Source organism: Penaeus japonicus, unplaced genomic scaffold, assembly GCF_977035675.1.
Source record: "Penaeus japonicus unplaced genomic scaffold, GWHDUDI00000001_assembly GWHDUDI00000036, whole genome shotgun sequence".
Lineage (NCBI taxonomy): Eukaryota > Metazoa > Arthropoda > Malacostraca > Decapoda > Penaeidae > Penaeus > Penaeus japonicus.
In genome coordinates this window covers 9639327-9653243 of record NW_028234438.1, presented here as the reverse complement: position 1 = coordinate 9653243, position 13917 = coordinate 9639327, and the positions used below count along the sequence as shown (strand labels likewise).

The 13917-nt window shown below is 36.8% G+C and overlaps 1 protein-coding gene across 4 annotated transcripts in view; it reads right to left on the bottom strand.

The window, feature by feature from the left end:
* Window positions 1–349: 349 nt before the first annotated feature.
* The window catches only part of ATPCL (ATP-citrate synthase), a 40676-nt gene continuing 27108 nt past the window's right edge, over window positions 350–13917 (bottom strand). The window contains exons 4-23 of one of the 4 annotated variants that reach the window (XM_086531621.1): window positions 13778–13917; window positions 13127–13385; window positions 12594–12806; window positions 12269–12426; window positions 11550–11721; window positions 11261–11320; window positions 9175–9312; window positions 8772–8895; window positions 8079–8194; window positions 6529–6725; window positions 6142–6301; window positions 5649–5769; window positions 5342–5478; window positions 5080–5181; window positions 4634–4742; window positions 4239–4435; window positions 3782–3925; window positions 3271–3467; window positions 2802–2878; window positions 350–2504 (exon numbers count right to left, since the gene is read on the bottom strand). The exon at window positions 13778–13917 is cut by the window's right edge and continues 117 nt beyond it. In XM_086531621.1, the coding sequence (XP_086387747.1) occupies window positions 2410–2504; window positions 2802–2878; window positions 3271–3467; window positions 3782–3925; window positions 4239–4435; window positions 4634–4742; window positions 5080–5181; window positions 5342–5478; window positions 5649–5769; window positions 6142–6301; window positions 6529–6725; window positions 8079–8194; window positions 8772–8895; window positions 9175–9312; window positions 11261–11320; window positions 11550–11721; window positions 12269–12426; window positions 12594–12806; window positions 13127–13385; window positions 13778–13917 (2916 nt within the window). In that variant the 3' untranslated portion in view covers window positions 350–2409. Of the gene's footprint in view, window positions 2505–2801; window positions 2879–3270; window positions 3468–3781; window positions 3926–4238; window positions 4436–4633; window positions 4743–5079; window positions 5182–5341; window positions 5479–5648; window positions 5770–6141; window positions 6302–6528; window positions 6726–8078; window positions 8195–8771; window positions 8896–9174; window positions 9313–9766; window positions 9803–11260; window positions 11321–11549; window positions 11722–12268; window positions 12427–12593; window positions 12807–13126; window positions 13386–13777 lie in introns of all 4 variants that reach the window. The other 3 variants (XM_086531622.1, XM_086531623.1, XM_086531624.1) reach the window with 3 other exon arrangements.

Here is a 13917-nt window from a genome sequence, read left to right as displayed (position 1 = left end):
TACAAAAACTTGTAAATATATATACAAAAAAGTTGTAAATATAGTTGTAAATACAGTTATTTCCCCTAACTACTGTATGTCGGATTTCACTTTTTTTATGTATCTTTCATATTTTTTTATTTGTCATTAGTTCTATTAGAATCAGTTAAGACCTAAGTCCTCTTGAATACATTTATATAGACAGCAACCATATGTGTTTGTACAATTATGAATTCATGAGTAGATGCATGAACTTTGTACAGTCAACATGAGTAGAGAAATATGTTTTGCATATATGAATTAAAACTGATGGATCACACATTGGCAATGGCAGGGACTGTACATGAATAAAGGCAAAATAAAATACAGATTCCCTAAAAAACTAAAATGTTTTATTTCAATTCAGAAATTACAGTAAATTTTCCACACAACCATACCATCTTGTATAAATATGGAATGTATTTCTGTTATAATGAAATCATAAAAACAGCAAATGGAACCAGAACCAGAAAAAAAAACAGAACAAGGTCATAAAAATAAATAAGAATTATAAAAACTTCACAACAGCAATAATCGTTATTATTCTAGGCCTTGAAAGTGACAAATGCCTATGCCCATCATAGTACACCACAACTGCTGGACTATCTTAAAAAATAGTTCCTCATACCCCTACAAGCTGATACCTTAAAGTCTCCAGTCTCTTAACTGCTGACAAACTCAAAAGGCAATACAATCTATGTTATTCACCTTTTCCTTTAGTAGAGAGCAAAACACGTGCCTGTTTAGACAAGTAATCGTTGATTGGTACATGTGTAAACATGTTTGCAAACATAACCACCTTGTATGCTGAAACATACACATACATCAAACACATTTGGCCTTTTAACCTTTCATATAGTTCCTTGAATTTTCTGCAAAACAATCTTTTCATGTTCAACAACAATATATACAGAAAGAGGTGACATTAAGGAAAGGGGCATGTTATAAGGTTATATAATATCTCACATTACTCCTCACCGGCCTCACATGCACACATAATTACCAACATTTCCTACACAAATATATATTTTTTATTTGATATCCACCTAAAGCACTGGCTGGAGGGAATAGAGTGCAGAAAGCTAGCTATCTTGTGCGTAACATCAATTTCAACTAGGAACATCAAACTCATTTGCTTAACATTATTCTCATTTAATCATCTACCCTTGATAATTTATTATATATATATATATATATATATATATATATATATATATATAATATATATATATATATCTATATATATATATATATATATATATATATATATTATATTATATATATATTATATATATACATATATATATACATATATATATACATATATATATACATATATATATACATATATATATACATATATATATACATATATATATACATACATATACATACATACATATACATACATATATATTCATACATATATACACATACATACACACACATATACATATATATGTATATACATTTATTAACTTACTGTTCAACAATATGTTCAAGAATTTGTTTGTTATAATTTCAAGAGACTTTTCTACCCAATATTTCACTAGATCGTCATCAACAATTAAAACTAACTCTAAATCTGCCTTTAACAAACAACCATCACAACTACTTCCTTATAATACTTAATGTTGTGCAACCAGATAAATTAAACAAAAGAACAAAGATCAAATAAAATGCACTTTTTTCTCTTTTTGATATGTATCTTTTATGTCCTTACATAAGCAATATTTATTAAGTCATCTAAATACACTATCTTTTATTTTAAATTACCAACAATCAAGAGAGAATTGAATCAAGTAATACTGACTAATCAAAGAGAAAATCATTAAAATTTTCAAATAAAAGTCAAAATACCAGTGCTTTTAAATTTAATAAATTGTCTATACCAATGATAACTTTCTGCTTATTGTCAGTATGAATCAGTTTTCATCAATTCCAGAAGTCTTTTGAAGAATTAGTTATTCACAGATCAGACAATAAATCATATCACATATGTGTAAAAGCACAGAGATAGGAGATAAAAGAAATTAAATTAAATAAAAATAGAGAGAGTGAAAACAAAAACAAAAACAAAAATCAAATAACGAAAACCAAAAAATGTCTAAAAATTACTTGACAATATTTCCAACAAGCACAAGCAGTCTCTAAGCTGCGACCTGGACTGCCATTATCGTACCATTTCTTGACCTGCCATCAGTCATTTAGAAAAAAAAAAAGAGCACGTCCACGTAAGTTTACTAGGCTTGGACTTGAGAAGGCAAGTTCTATGCACCCTGAAGCCAAGGTTGACTTTGCAAAATTAGCAAGAAAAGGGGAAGAAAAAGGAAGTGGTGGAGGACCAGAAATGGCTTCTGAAAGGGAAAGGTAAAAGACCTCAGAGGATGTTTAAGAGGCGTAGTGCTCAGGCATGACATAGGAGATGTCGTCCCATGGGTGGCGATACAGACCCTGCTTCAGCCTCTTCTGGTCTAGGTAGTGGCCTGGAAAGAGGAAGACAAAAGCATGAGTTGTGGAATTGGAAATGCTGGCAAGGATGGACCCAGCAATATTAATACATACTGACGTCATGACCCAAGCCCCTCACACAGAGTATATAGATTATTTATGGCAAATCCTTCATAAAAAATAACAAAAATACATTCAGAAAACAAGATCTAAATATATGACTTCCACAAAATAAAACTTCAAAGACAAAGATAATCACTATACCAAAACATGCCATAAAAACACACAATAAACAAATAAATAAATAAATAATCAATAATCAGCTGACTCACCAATGAAGCCCATTGAGCGACCGAGAACAAAGAGGCCGTTGATGGTGCCAATGTTGACGTACTCTTCTGCCTCTTCCCTGGAGGACAAAGAGGAAACATTCAGATTATCATTGATTACTAAGTCTTAATAATAATGATTATAATGATGATGAACATCATATTGGCAAGTTAAGAATTCAATGCAAAAAGGTAAGAGAAGGGGTAGGAGGAGGAGGGGAAACTAAGGGAAAGGAGGTAGAGGGGGAGGGGGAGGGAGAGAGAGGGAGAGAGAGAGAGGGAGGTTAAGAGGGGAGAGGGAGAGGGGGAGGGAGGGAGGGAGGGAGGGAGGGAGGGAGGGGGAGGAGGAGGGGGAGGGAGAGAGAGAGGGAGAGAGAGAGAGAGAGAGAGAGAGAGAGAGAGAGAGAGAGAGAGAGAGAGAGAGAGAGAGAGAGAGAGAGAGAGAGAGAAAAGGGGGAGGGGGGCACATTACCTTGTAAAGGACCCAGAGTTCCTTAGGAGATCGACAAAGGACACCCCAATGACTCCATCTACATTGAGGATGAGGTTGGGCTTCTTACTGGTGGTGATCTTCTCGACCTCAAGTGCATAGTCGAGGAGAGGAGTGCAAGGGAATTCTTGCTTTACGAAGTTCTTGATGATTTCCACTCGCTTGTCTGGGTTGTTGAGCTGGGGGGAAATTTAGGGGATTGTGAGTCAGTCAACGTGTTTTTCGAAAATGGGACTTTTTTCCTTTTTCTTATTTGTTGAAATTAAAAGTAGTTGTGAAAGTAAAAACTAAAAATGGTTAATAGACTATAATCAAATAGTAAATGATAAGTGTGCATGCATTCAAATAACTTAGTATATAATGTTAGCATATTCTTATCTTGGCAACAGAATATCATACTATTTCTTTTGATTGTAAAATCAACTTCATATTAACACTCAAACTGTATCTGAACTCTACTTAAGTCTGAAAACAAAAGAAAAGGAATACTTACTGACTTCACCCTGTGTCCAATACCCATGATAAGCTGCCCCTTCTTACGCATGTCATTCACAAATTCCATTGGCAACAGACCCTTGTCAAAGGCCTCGCTGAACTGCCTGGCAGCACCATCAAGAGCACCTCCAAATCGGTCACCCTAAAATAATGAGAGACGTGTAGAGACAATTTCAAATGTTTTGTTATATGATATTTTTTGCTCTTCCTGACCATGGTGTCTTTATTTATTTGCTCTCTGCTCTCTACTAAATTCTCTGATTTAGAAAGAAGAGGGAGCTGTAGATAGAGGTCTCTGTTGCATATTGTTTTATATTTCAGATCAATAATCTCAGCACTTTCAGTTATCTTATATAAACTCTTACTAAGAAGTAAAAAACTCTCCAGTTTCTCCTTATTTTCTAAATTCCTAACTCAACTTATTTCCTTCTTAAAAAAAAAAAAAAAATACTCACAATAGTCAACAACCCAGATACAAGAGATGAAACAAGATCTTTCCCAGCCCTAGTGCAGACGATGGTGTTGTGAGCGCCAGACACAGCAGGACCGTGGTCAGCTGTAACCATCAGGCACATCTCCAAGAAGGTTGTGGCATAGGGTGGAAGACGGCGCTGGAACCAGAGGAGAGAGAGGGTGCCACCGATGCCCAGACCTGTCAGAGAGAAGGTAGGGGATATCAGTATTCTGTATAATGAGATGCCAGCTATGTTGTTTCCATAAAAAGTGAGGGTATGCTAAAAAAAAAATCTTAATCAAACAAAACTAAATTACATAAAGATAGATTTCAAGTGATCAATCTATGGTTAAAACTCCTAAACCACTAAAAAAAATAAAGTCAAAATTTTCTTACCTTGCTCCAAAACAGCAGAAATGGGCATGCCAGCATAGAGCAATTCCTGGCCTCGCTCGTCACTGATAGAGGTCATGAAGGAAGCTGGTTTACGGATGAGGCCGAGTTCCTGCCAAGTGGAGAGAGATGACAAAGGTTGTCTGTTTTCAGATTATGGTTTGGGGTTTATAAAGCTCGGCTGTCATAATTCTGGTTTCATTGAGAGCATGAAGAAGAACTTTTATATTCATGGCTAACACATAATAGAAAAAATAAAACAAAGATGAAAGATAAAATAGGACTTATGTCAACTATTTCACAAAGATAAAGGAAACTAATAATGTAATTTGTGTTAATACATGTGTAAATATTCAGAGACAATTAGATGAAAAATATACTTTCCACCATTAAATAAGTCAACATATCTCTATTTACAGCTCAATAAAGAAAAAAAGATGGAGCCTTACCCTGGCCCAGTTGTAGTCCATTGGCACAGTAGGAGGTGGGACCTCCTCCTTGGGCACAATAATTCCTTCTTCTAGCAGACCTCTGTACACAAGGTGGATCATCTGTTGTGACAAGGAGAGAAGGGAAATTAGTGAAATGGGGGGAGGGGGGGGGGAGCCTGCACAAAAATAAATTGGAATTTTTTGTAATCATTCTATTCCTTCTTATCTTCCCTAGGAAATGAGAGAAAACTTCTGAGAGGATCTTCCTCCATCTACACACCTCCCCAAGTTCATCAAAACTGACGGGGACTTTGGCACCCGACTCAGAAAGAGCCTTGTTCTTGGCCACAGCAGTCTCTCGTTCAGCATTTGCACAGGCTCCTGCATGGCCAAATTGGACCTCAGACGAGAACATACCTGGAAGAAAAAAAAAGAAGAGATAAGATGATAATATTCCATGTTTCTTCTCCTTGGCTATCATTGCAAGATTTAGAAATAAGAGGGGAAACTAAAGAGAAAAAAGGAGAGAAAAAAGAAAGAGGAAATATTTGAAACAAAACGTCTACTCCAAGCTATAGCATACCCACCAGCACATGTTCCAATACACCAAGCAACAATGGGCTTGGTGATGCGCTTATTCTGTAGGGCTTGGCAGACCTCGTACTCCTCAACACCTCCCACCTCACCCAGTAGCACCAACATCTTGACCTGGGAAAGGAGAAGCATTTAGAACCAAACAAATGGCAAAAGCAATCACTAGAATTAGAAATTTGCTGATGATGATGACAGTGAAAAAAACGTAATAGCTTTAAAGTATTACACAAAATGAAAACCAATGATGAAAGACTAAGATATCAGACCTGAAAACTTTGATTGTTTTAAAATTCTATTTGACCAAACACTATAAAAAATAATACTCAAAAAGAAAACTGAATCTATCAAATTAAAGAAGATGCTTAAAGTGGAGAGATCTAGAGCAAAAAGACCTAACAATACCACTGACAATATTACTAAGCCCTCAGAGCTATCCTTCCTTGAACAAAACCCTTTGGGCTACCATTTCCCTTTTCCCATCAGTACCTCTGGGTTGTCGTGGTAACGCAGGAGATGGTCCATGAATGTGGTTCCTGGGTATCTGTCTCCGCCAATGGCTACTCCCTCGTACACGCCATCGGTGTTGTGCGAGATGATGTTGTTCAGCTCGTTGGACATGCCACCAGAACGTGAAACGTAGGCGACGCTGAGAGGAGGGTGGCATTGCTTAGATTCTTGGCTTTACAAAAGATTATCTATTTCTTCTTTGCAATATGTTTGTGGGTAAAACAAAGTCACTCATAATAAAATTCATCAGGTAACAACAATAAAAGTAAACAATAAATAAGAGTAATAAAAGGCTAATATACACCAAAATGAAAGAAAAAATATGCAAATAGTTGAAAATCAAAGGACAAATAACACTCAACACACCTGCCTGGCCGATAAAGCTTGGAGTGCAAGATGTTGTCCATCATGCCACCAGTATTACCAATCTTAAAGCAACCTGGCTTGATTCCACCCACTGTGGCCGGGCCGATGATAGCCACTCCCTTCTCGTTGGCACGCTTTATCAAGACACGGGTTAGGTTTTCGGGAATACCCTCAGCGATGATGGCAATGGTCCGGATCTGGAAAGGAGATCAAACTGCAATGTTAGGCTTTGGTCTACTATCTTTGCAAATCAATTCTTTTCTGTTTTTAAATAAAAGGTATGACAAATAAATCACCAAGACTGACTGTTCTGAAACTAAGGAAAGATGGCAATAATATTTCCTAAAGCTTCCATAACTTTGTCCTAAAAAGATCAAGGAAAAGGGAAGTTCCAATTTCTCTTATCACTTTTCATGTTTTTCTAGCAATGCGCTATAACAGTATCTTCTATATGCTTAATCTCATTAATAAAATTTTACATTTTATACATCTGTAATTGTATGAATTAGAACTAAATACAATATATCATCAATAAAAAAGGAAGCTGTAATACTGGAAAAAAATCCAAAACTTGCATCTTAACCCCTTCACTACGGGCAGTAGAAGTTTTAAGCCAAACCTCAACATAATCATCATGTGTTATATATTAAAATATGCACAGTTAACCTCTTCCCCCATGTGCATGTGACAAGTTATTTACATGGGTTGTCATCTGAGTGACATCACTCAGATGACAAAAGAAAACTGTTGAAATAGTATGGTAAACTAATCATAATAAGTTTTATATTTTTACATAATGTTTCATAAATAAATAATAAAATGTTTGCTAGCAGGGCCCATCAATGCCTCCCCTGGTATAAGCCAATCCCACTCTTATGTAATAATAATTAAAGTCAAGTAATCCATTGTATCATATACGACCTCTATTCTGAAAGATCTCATACAGTATCCGGAAAAAAGAAAACTTAATTTCAACAGAACTCAGCCATGACGCAGTATGCGCATCCTCGGGTTTTTCACGAGCGCTGTGAGGACGTAATATACACGTCCTCGTAGTGAAGGGGTTAAAAATATTTAACTTTAAAAGACATACACACCAGACTATCACTACAACCAATGCTTCTCAAACTTCAGTAACCTTTATATGGTATGACATGATGTGCAAAAGGATCTTGTATTGTAATTTTTCTAACACATGTAAACATTGTGGATATATGAATTTGCTCAGTTTACTGGTTACATTGATTATTAACCCATTCCCGCCGGCACTGTTCCGTCTTTGCATGGCTGCAATGCCGGGGCTCTCGAATGCATAGGCCTAAATCAATTATACGATTGACGCCGCATGCCGGCACCCGGCACTATGCATATTACATAATCGCCGTCTGTGGCCAGCAGCCGGCAGTATCGGGTTAAGCAAAACAAAAACAAGTTAGGAAAACATCTCTTAGACACCTTAATCTCTCTCTATGAAAACTTGTTTGAGAAACACTGACTAAAAACTATATCCTTAGTCCATAGCTGAACTAAGATATCTCTAAAGATCTTACTTGTGGGAAGGCGAGAGTCTCAATGGTCGAGTCATAGGCTGACCGCAGTGAGGCAAAGTTGATGAGGACATCAGCATCAGGGTGCTTTTTCATGGCATCAGCCATGTTCTTGTACACTGTGGGTGAAAATTCATATTAGACTAAAAAAGAAGAGAGATGGGGATAAAAGAAAAGAAAAGAAAGAATAAAATAAAGAAAAAAAGGGGTGGAGGGACTGAGAGGTTTACTGATGCATATTGTTCTCCAATACTCTCTGAATTTGTAAACAAAATAGTTTTATGATGTGGCATGTCTTGGAAGAGTTGATGTCAATTTGGAAAACATCAATCCACATACACCTGTGGCACCCAGCATCCAATCTTATGACTCCCAAGCACACTGAGTTGTGCTATTTGCTTTGGCTGCTCAGAGGATTCCAAGTTGCAAGGCCTAGACTGGTGTTGCCCTAATTGTACCACTTATAGCTTATTAATATGGCATTAGCATAATGTTTGATGCTTGTAAAAAAAAAAAGGTATATACAAAGCAAACCAGTAAATAAATTAATGAAGTCATTCATTTACTCACTCACTCAATCCTTCTCTAACACACACATGCATGGACACAAGCACACACATAAAAATGCACACGCGCTAGCACACACAAAGGAACACACACGTACACATACATGCACCAACACTTTCAAAAACCAACCTGGAATGAGGATCTCCTTGTGGCCCCAGTAGAACTTCTGCTTGTGGTCTCCCGTGAAGGGATACACCATGGCAGACACCGAGGGTTCTGACCTTGAGCACACAAAGTCAAAGTCAAGCATGCCCTGTAGAGAAAATGACAAGTGACAGATTGAAAAATGGGATAAAGGATAGAAAATAAAAGATAATACAGAAGAAATTTGTATCAATGTATGAAAGTAAAATACAAATAAATATAAACAAACTAAATATGATTATTGTCATGCTATATCAAAACATTACATCATAAAATATAACAAAGAAAAAAAAGTTGAAAAAAAACAACAACACTAAAGCAAAATGTAAAAAACAAAAATGAATCTACAAATTACAAATGATAACACAAAAAAACAGACACAGCATACCTGAACGGCTCTGGTCTGCATGCCCCAGATGATGGCCTTCGTATCCTTGTGGAACAGTTGTTTGAGCTCCTTATGAACCACCTTCACCTCCGGCTGTGGCTCGGAAGTGCTGGCTTTGCGTGCTGAGCGAGGTGATTGCTGTGGGGGTTGTGTTGTTATTGAAAAGAACAAGAAAGCCAAAGAGGAAATGGTCTACTTTTTTTTTCTTTTCTTTTTTTTTTTTTAGCTATCTTTTGATGCATCTTTCATGATTTCCATGACACTAACTTATAGTTCAAAGCATTAGAAAAAAAAAAAAAAAAAAAAATTACATTACCATCAACTATATATATTCATCTTTCATTAATCAAGAGAAAATTCTAATGTATTATTCATTCCATAAAGAAGAGAGACATAAACAATCTTAATTCACAATAACCACAACACAGACAGAGGGAAAGAAAAAAAAAGAATTGAAGAATAGGTCTAAATCATAACAATCACAAGATGTATGTATGTATATACATATATATATTAAAAGAAATAAAAATCATCCTCCCAAAAAGATAAATAGGATTCAAATGTTTAGAAGAGAGACTTGCTTGTTTCTCACCACGCTTACATCACTTGCATCTTGAGCCTTCATAACCTAAACAAAACAGAACAAAAAATAACAAACGTTAATAGAGCTCACTCTCGGTAGTTTCCTACAGCACTCAAGAAATTAGTTTCCACTATGCATACAGTGAGTGGAGTGAGGTACAACAACACAACACTTTTAATATACTGGAAATATGTTAGTAAGATTCATTAGTTTATTAATGTAAAATTGGGATTCAGGGGACTGTCATATATACTCTTTATAAAGAGAAACTAAAATAATTTAATGTGTCACAATAGGTATGATCCCCTTTGCATAAAATGACTGTACAGACTATATTCTGATTATCTGATACTAAATAATACTGTCATAAAAAATATAGAGTATTTCATCACAAAATGGGCTTGGCAGACTGAAGATTAATTTGTCAAAAACAAAGATATTGTAACTTTTACAGTCTAATGAAAATTAAAAATTCCACAAATCTAGAGATGTAATAAATATTTTGATATTACTGATAAGGATATCATATTGAAAAAAAGTTAGAAAAGAACTTGCTGGTAATATAAAATTGATTACATCATTAAACATTTTTTGCCATTCAGACCCAACTACATAACCACCAAGAACCCCTACAACATAACCCATTAACGACAGTTTTGACTATGCCTGGGCATTTTGCAGGGGTATTTCAAAATACACTATTTGTATGCTAAGGCAGTGGCCAGCTACTCCACACCCGATCACCCAACAAGATGGCCAGAAAAAGCCATGATGAGATGTTCATATCACTTGGCGAGAAGACCTGCCAAGCCATGATGTGAACGTCATGTCATCTGGCATTAGGAGGTCAATATCTCAGACAATACTTTCTTTTAACCCATTCGCGCCGGATGACGTGCTGACACATTTTGTGATTTTTGCGTCAGACGTCACCGAGATATTTGGTCAAGGCTGGTGCTCAGGGTGAGCGAGCAGACAACCAAGGCTCGCGGCTAGTGTGCCCGAGAATCCCGAGGCGTTAAGCTTATGCGTTCGAAAACCCTGGCATTCTGACAATTCAGAGCCAGAATCGCCTCGGCGTGAATGGGTTAACATGTACAGTATCAATTCCACAGAAATATCACTGACTATGGTTAAGGAATTGTAATATATACAAAGCTGTGTTAATTAAATTTATCAATACTAAGTCCCCAAAATGTACAGTGAACAGTACAATAGCCATCCCTTTCACCAAAGTCCAAATAAAAAAAGCATCATATTTACAATAGTGCACATATAACAAACCACCTCAATGTATACTGATAATATTTATAAGTAATTGTGAGTAAAAACCACAAGCCACACTGTAAGGCAAGCAGAGTACTCTACTCATGCCTGATATAGGTCTCTCAAAGTTAAAAACACAAAGGGCTGTATTTACGCATCTAGCATGTAAGTTAGGATGCGAGAAAACAAATTACACACGTGGATATCTTAGCCACTACAATTCAAGAAAATGTGTACCCTTTTTTTTGAGAGAGAAGGAAACATGTCCTTCAGGTATGAAATTTCTGATGGGGGGCCCTATGAACGAAGAGAGAGCATAAGGAGTGTAAATAAGATCCTCTGCAATGGTGGGCTTCAATAGAATAACAACTTTATTCTTCTTATATCAAATGATGTATAATTTCCCTTGACAAACTAAAGTAAAATAGAAAAAAAAGAACTTGAGAATATGATAGGATCATTATTCACCATAAGCATCCAATGAAGACACCGGCACCAAGAAACGGGACCCCAGATTGTGACTTACCGCTGCATTCTGTCCTCCCGGAAGCAGGAAGTTAGCTGTGTGGCTCTCCACTGCTGGCTCTGTTGGGATCTGCCTCTTGCCAAGAGCCATAGACACAATGGCAGTCATGTGTGTCTCATTACCAAAGACATGGACGGGGATGCCCAGGGTCTTGCCAACCTCTCTCATAATGCTGTGAAGGAGAGACAATGCTTTATAGAGATCTGATCAATGTGGAAGCTAAGAGAACAAAAAACAAGTTAACAGCCTTCACAATCTATTTATAATAACATGGATATATTCCACCTTTGAAAAGATATTTGAATCTTACTCATATATATCTTGAATACAATATATTGGAATGCAAAATTATGTTCCCTAGTTCATTGACCTGCATAAGAGATTATGCTTTCCTTTCACCGAGTATGACACGGAGTAGACATTTTTACTTTCATCTAAATAACAGGTTGAACACAGGACCCCTACCCCCCCACTTACTGATTCACTCACCAGATGTCATAAAAACACAACACAACTGTACTAATGTTAAGACCAACAACAAGAATTACATTTCAAAGAAAATAGTGCATGTATTACAAGGGTTCTCATATTTAGTGTCAATAAGAGGATACATGGGTTATTAACAAATACTCTTTAATGACCTTAAAAGTAATAATGTAAAGTATGTAAGGAAAGCATGTTATATAATAATAAAAGAAAAAATTACAATAGCTACATACCGCAAACCCTCTTGGTAGTTTGGTCCAGCTCGTCGCACAAAGATGCTCACTTTTCCCTCAACGAGCTTGGCCTGATACTGCTGCAGGGCACGCACAATGCCCTTGAATGTAGCTGCCACATTGGTAAAGTTAGCAATGCCACCTCCAATGATCAAGATCTGTTGGAAATATGAAAAAAAATAAATGACCAAACTTACTCTAGTTTGTTAAATTTCATTATCAAAGGAAACAGGAAAAGAATAGCTTCCATAATATATAAAAATGATACACCATTGACCCTATAAAACAATCCTACAATCTAGTAAATCATTGCCTCACTTTGTACCTTGCCATCAGGGTGGTTCTCCTTTGTCATGAGGGTCAGGATTGTCTTCGCATACTCGTAGGTTTGCTGCTCTGAGGGGGCACCTGAGTACTCTCCATAATTGGCCAGCTCTGGGGATCCTCCAAGCTCACAGATGGTGTCAGCATAGATGACAGAAGCACCACCGCCTGCCACCATTGTCCAAATACGGCCTTTCTCATTCAGAATTGTGAGCTGGAAGAGATGGTGATAAATTTAAGAAATAGAACACAACTTTTTGTTAAAACTATTATGCCAAATGAATGTTATTCTTTAGGCAGATGAGAAAAAATTTACTACAATTCCAAGCAACCAACACTAAAACATTATAGGAACCAAGATATTCATATCTACCATTTGGAAAGATTTGAAATACACTATTTTGTCCAGGGTTCAATATACATGTCCAGAAGCTGAAGATAATGCAAAATTCCAGTAATATCAAATAGGCATCATAACACACTCCTTTGCATAGAAAAAAGATAAAGCTCCATTGAATAACAAATCATCCACACCTTAAGAGATGATCCACTCTTGGCATCCAGATCTGCAATGAATGCCTCCTCGGGCAGCGCATCCCGACCGAAGGGAGGAGGATAGTCCACGTCACCCCACTTGGTCTTGCACATAAATTCAGCTGTTGCATCAAGCTTGGCTGCCAAGTCCAGGATGTAGACATTGCTTGATGTGATCACCAGTGGGTTGATCTCCAGGTATGTGAAACACAGGTCAACATAGAGATCATACAGGGCTTTGATGAAGGCAGCTGCTTTTCTGTAAGGAAGATGTTGGTGGTTGAATTAATTCTTATACCCAGAGTCAGCATTTACATTTGCTAATAACTGATCTTTAAGAACAAACAGATGAGTAAGCTATGCAGAACCAAAGTAAGGGACATCTTACCAAAGAGGAAAATTTACTTTAAGTAAATATCAGTGTACAAATCAATTTAATATAATGTTTGAGTGAACTGTCCAGAATAAAACAGCCAAGGAAAATTTAAAAACATAATTACCGATTACAAAATTCCACTCGAACGATTTCAAAAACAACACCTGCAAAGAATCTCATCCCCCTCCTCCATCCTAAACCCAATTACCCCCCCCCCCCAACATCCTATCCAACTCCACCAGACAAGAAAAACAGAAAAAACAAAAAACACTCACTCCTTCCTGGGTCCATTCTCCACGTGCACCAAAAGCTTCTCTTTGACCTGCTCCACTGAGAGCTGGTCCTCAATCTCGAGGTCGAGTTTCAGGGCCTTTGCGTCCACGTCCCCTATGTCCACGCCACCCTCGTGTGTGAA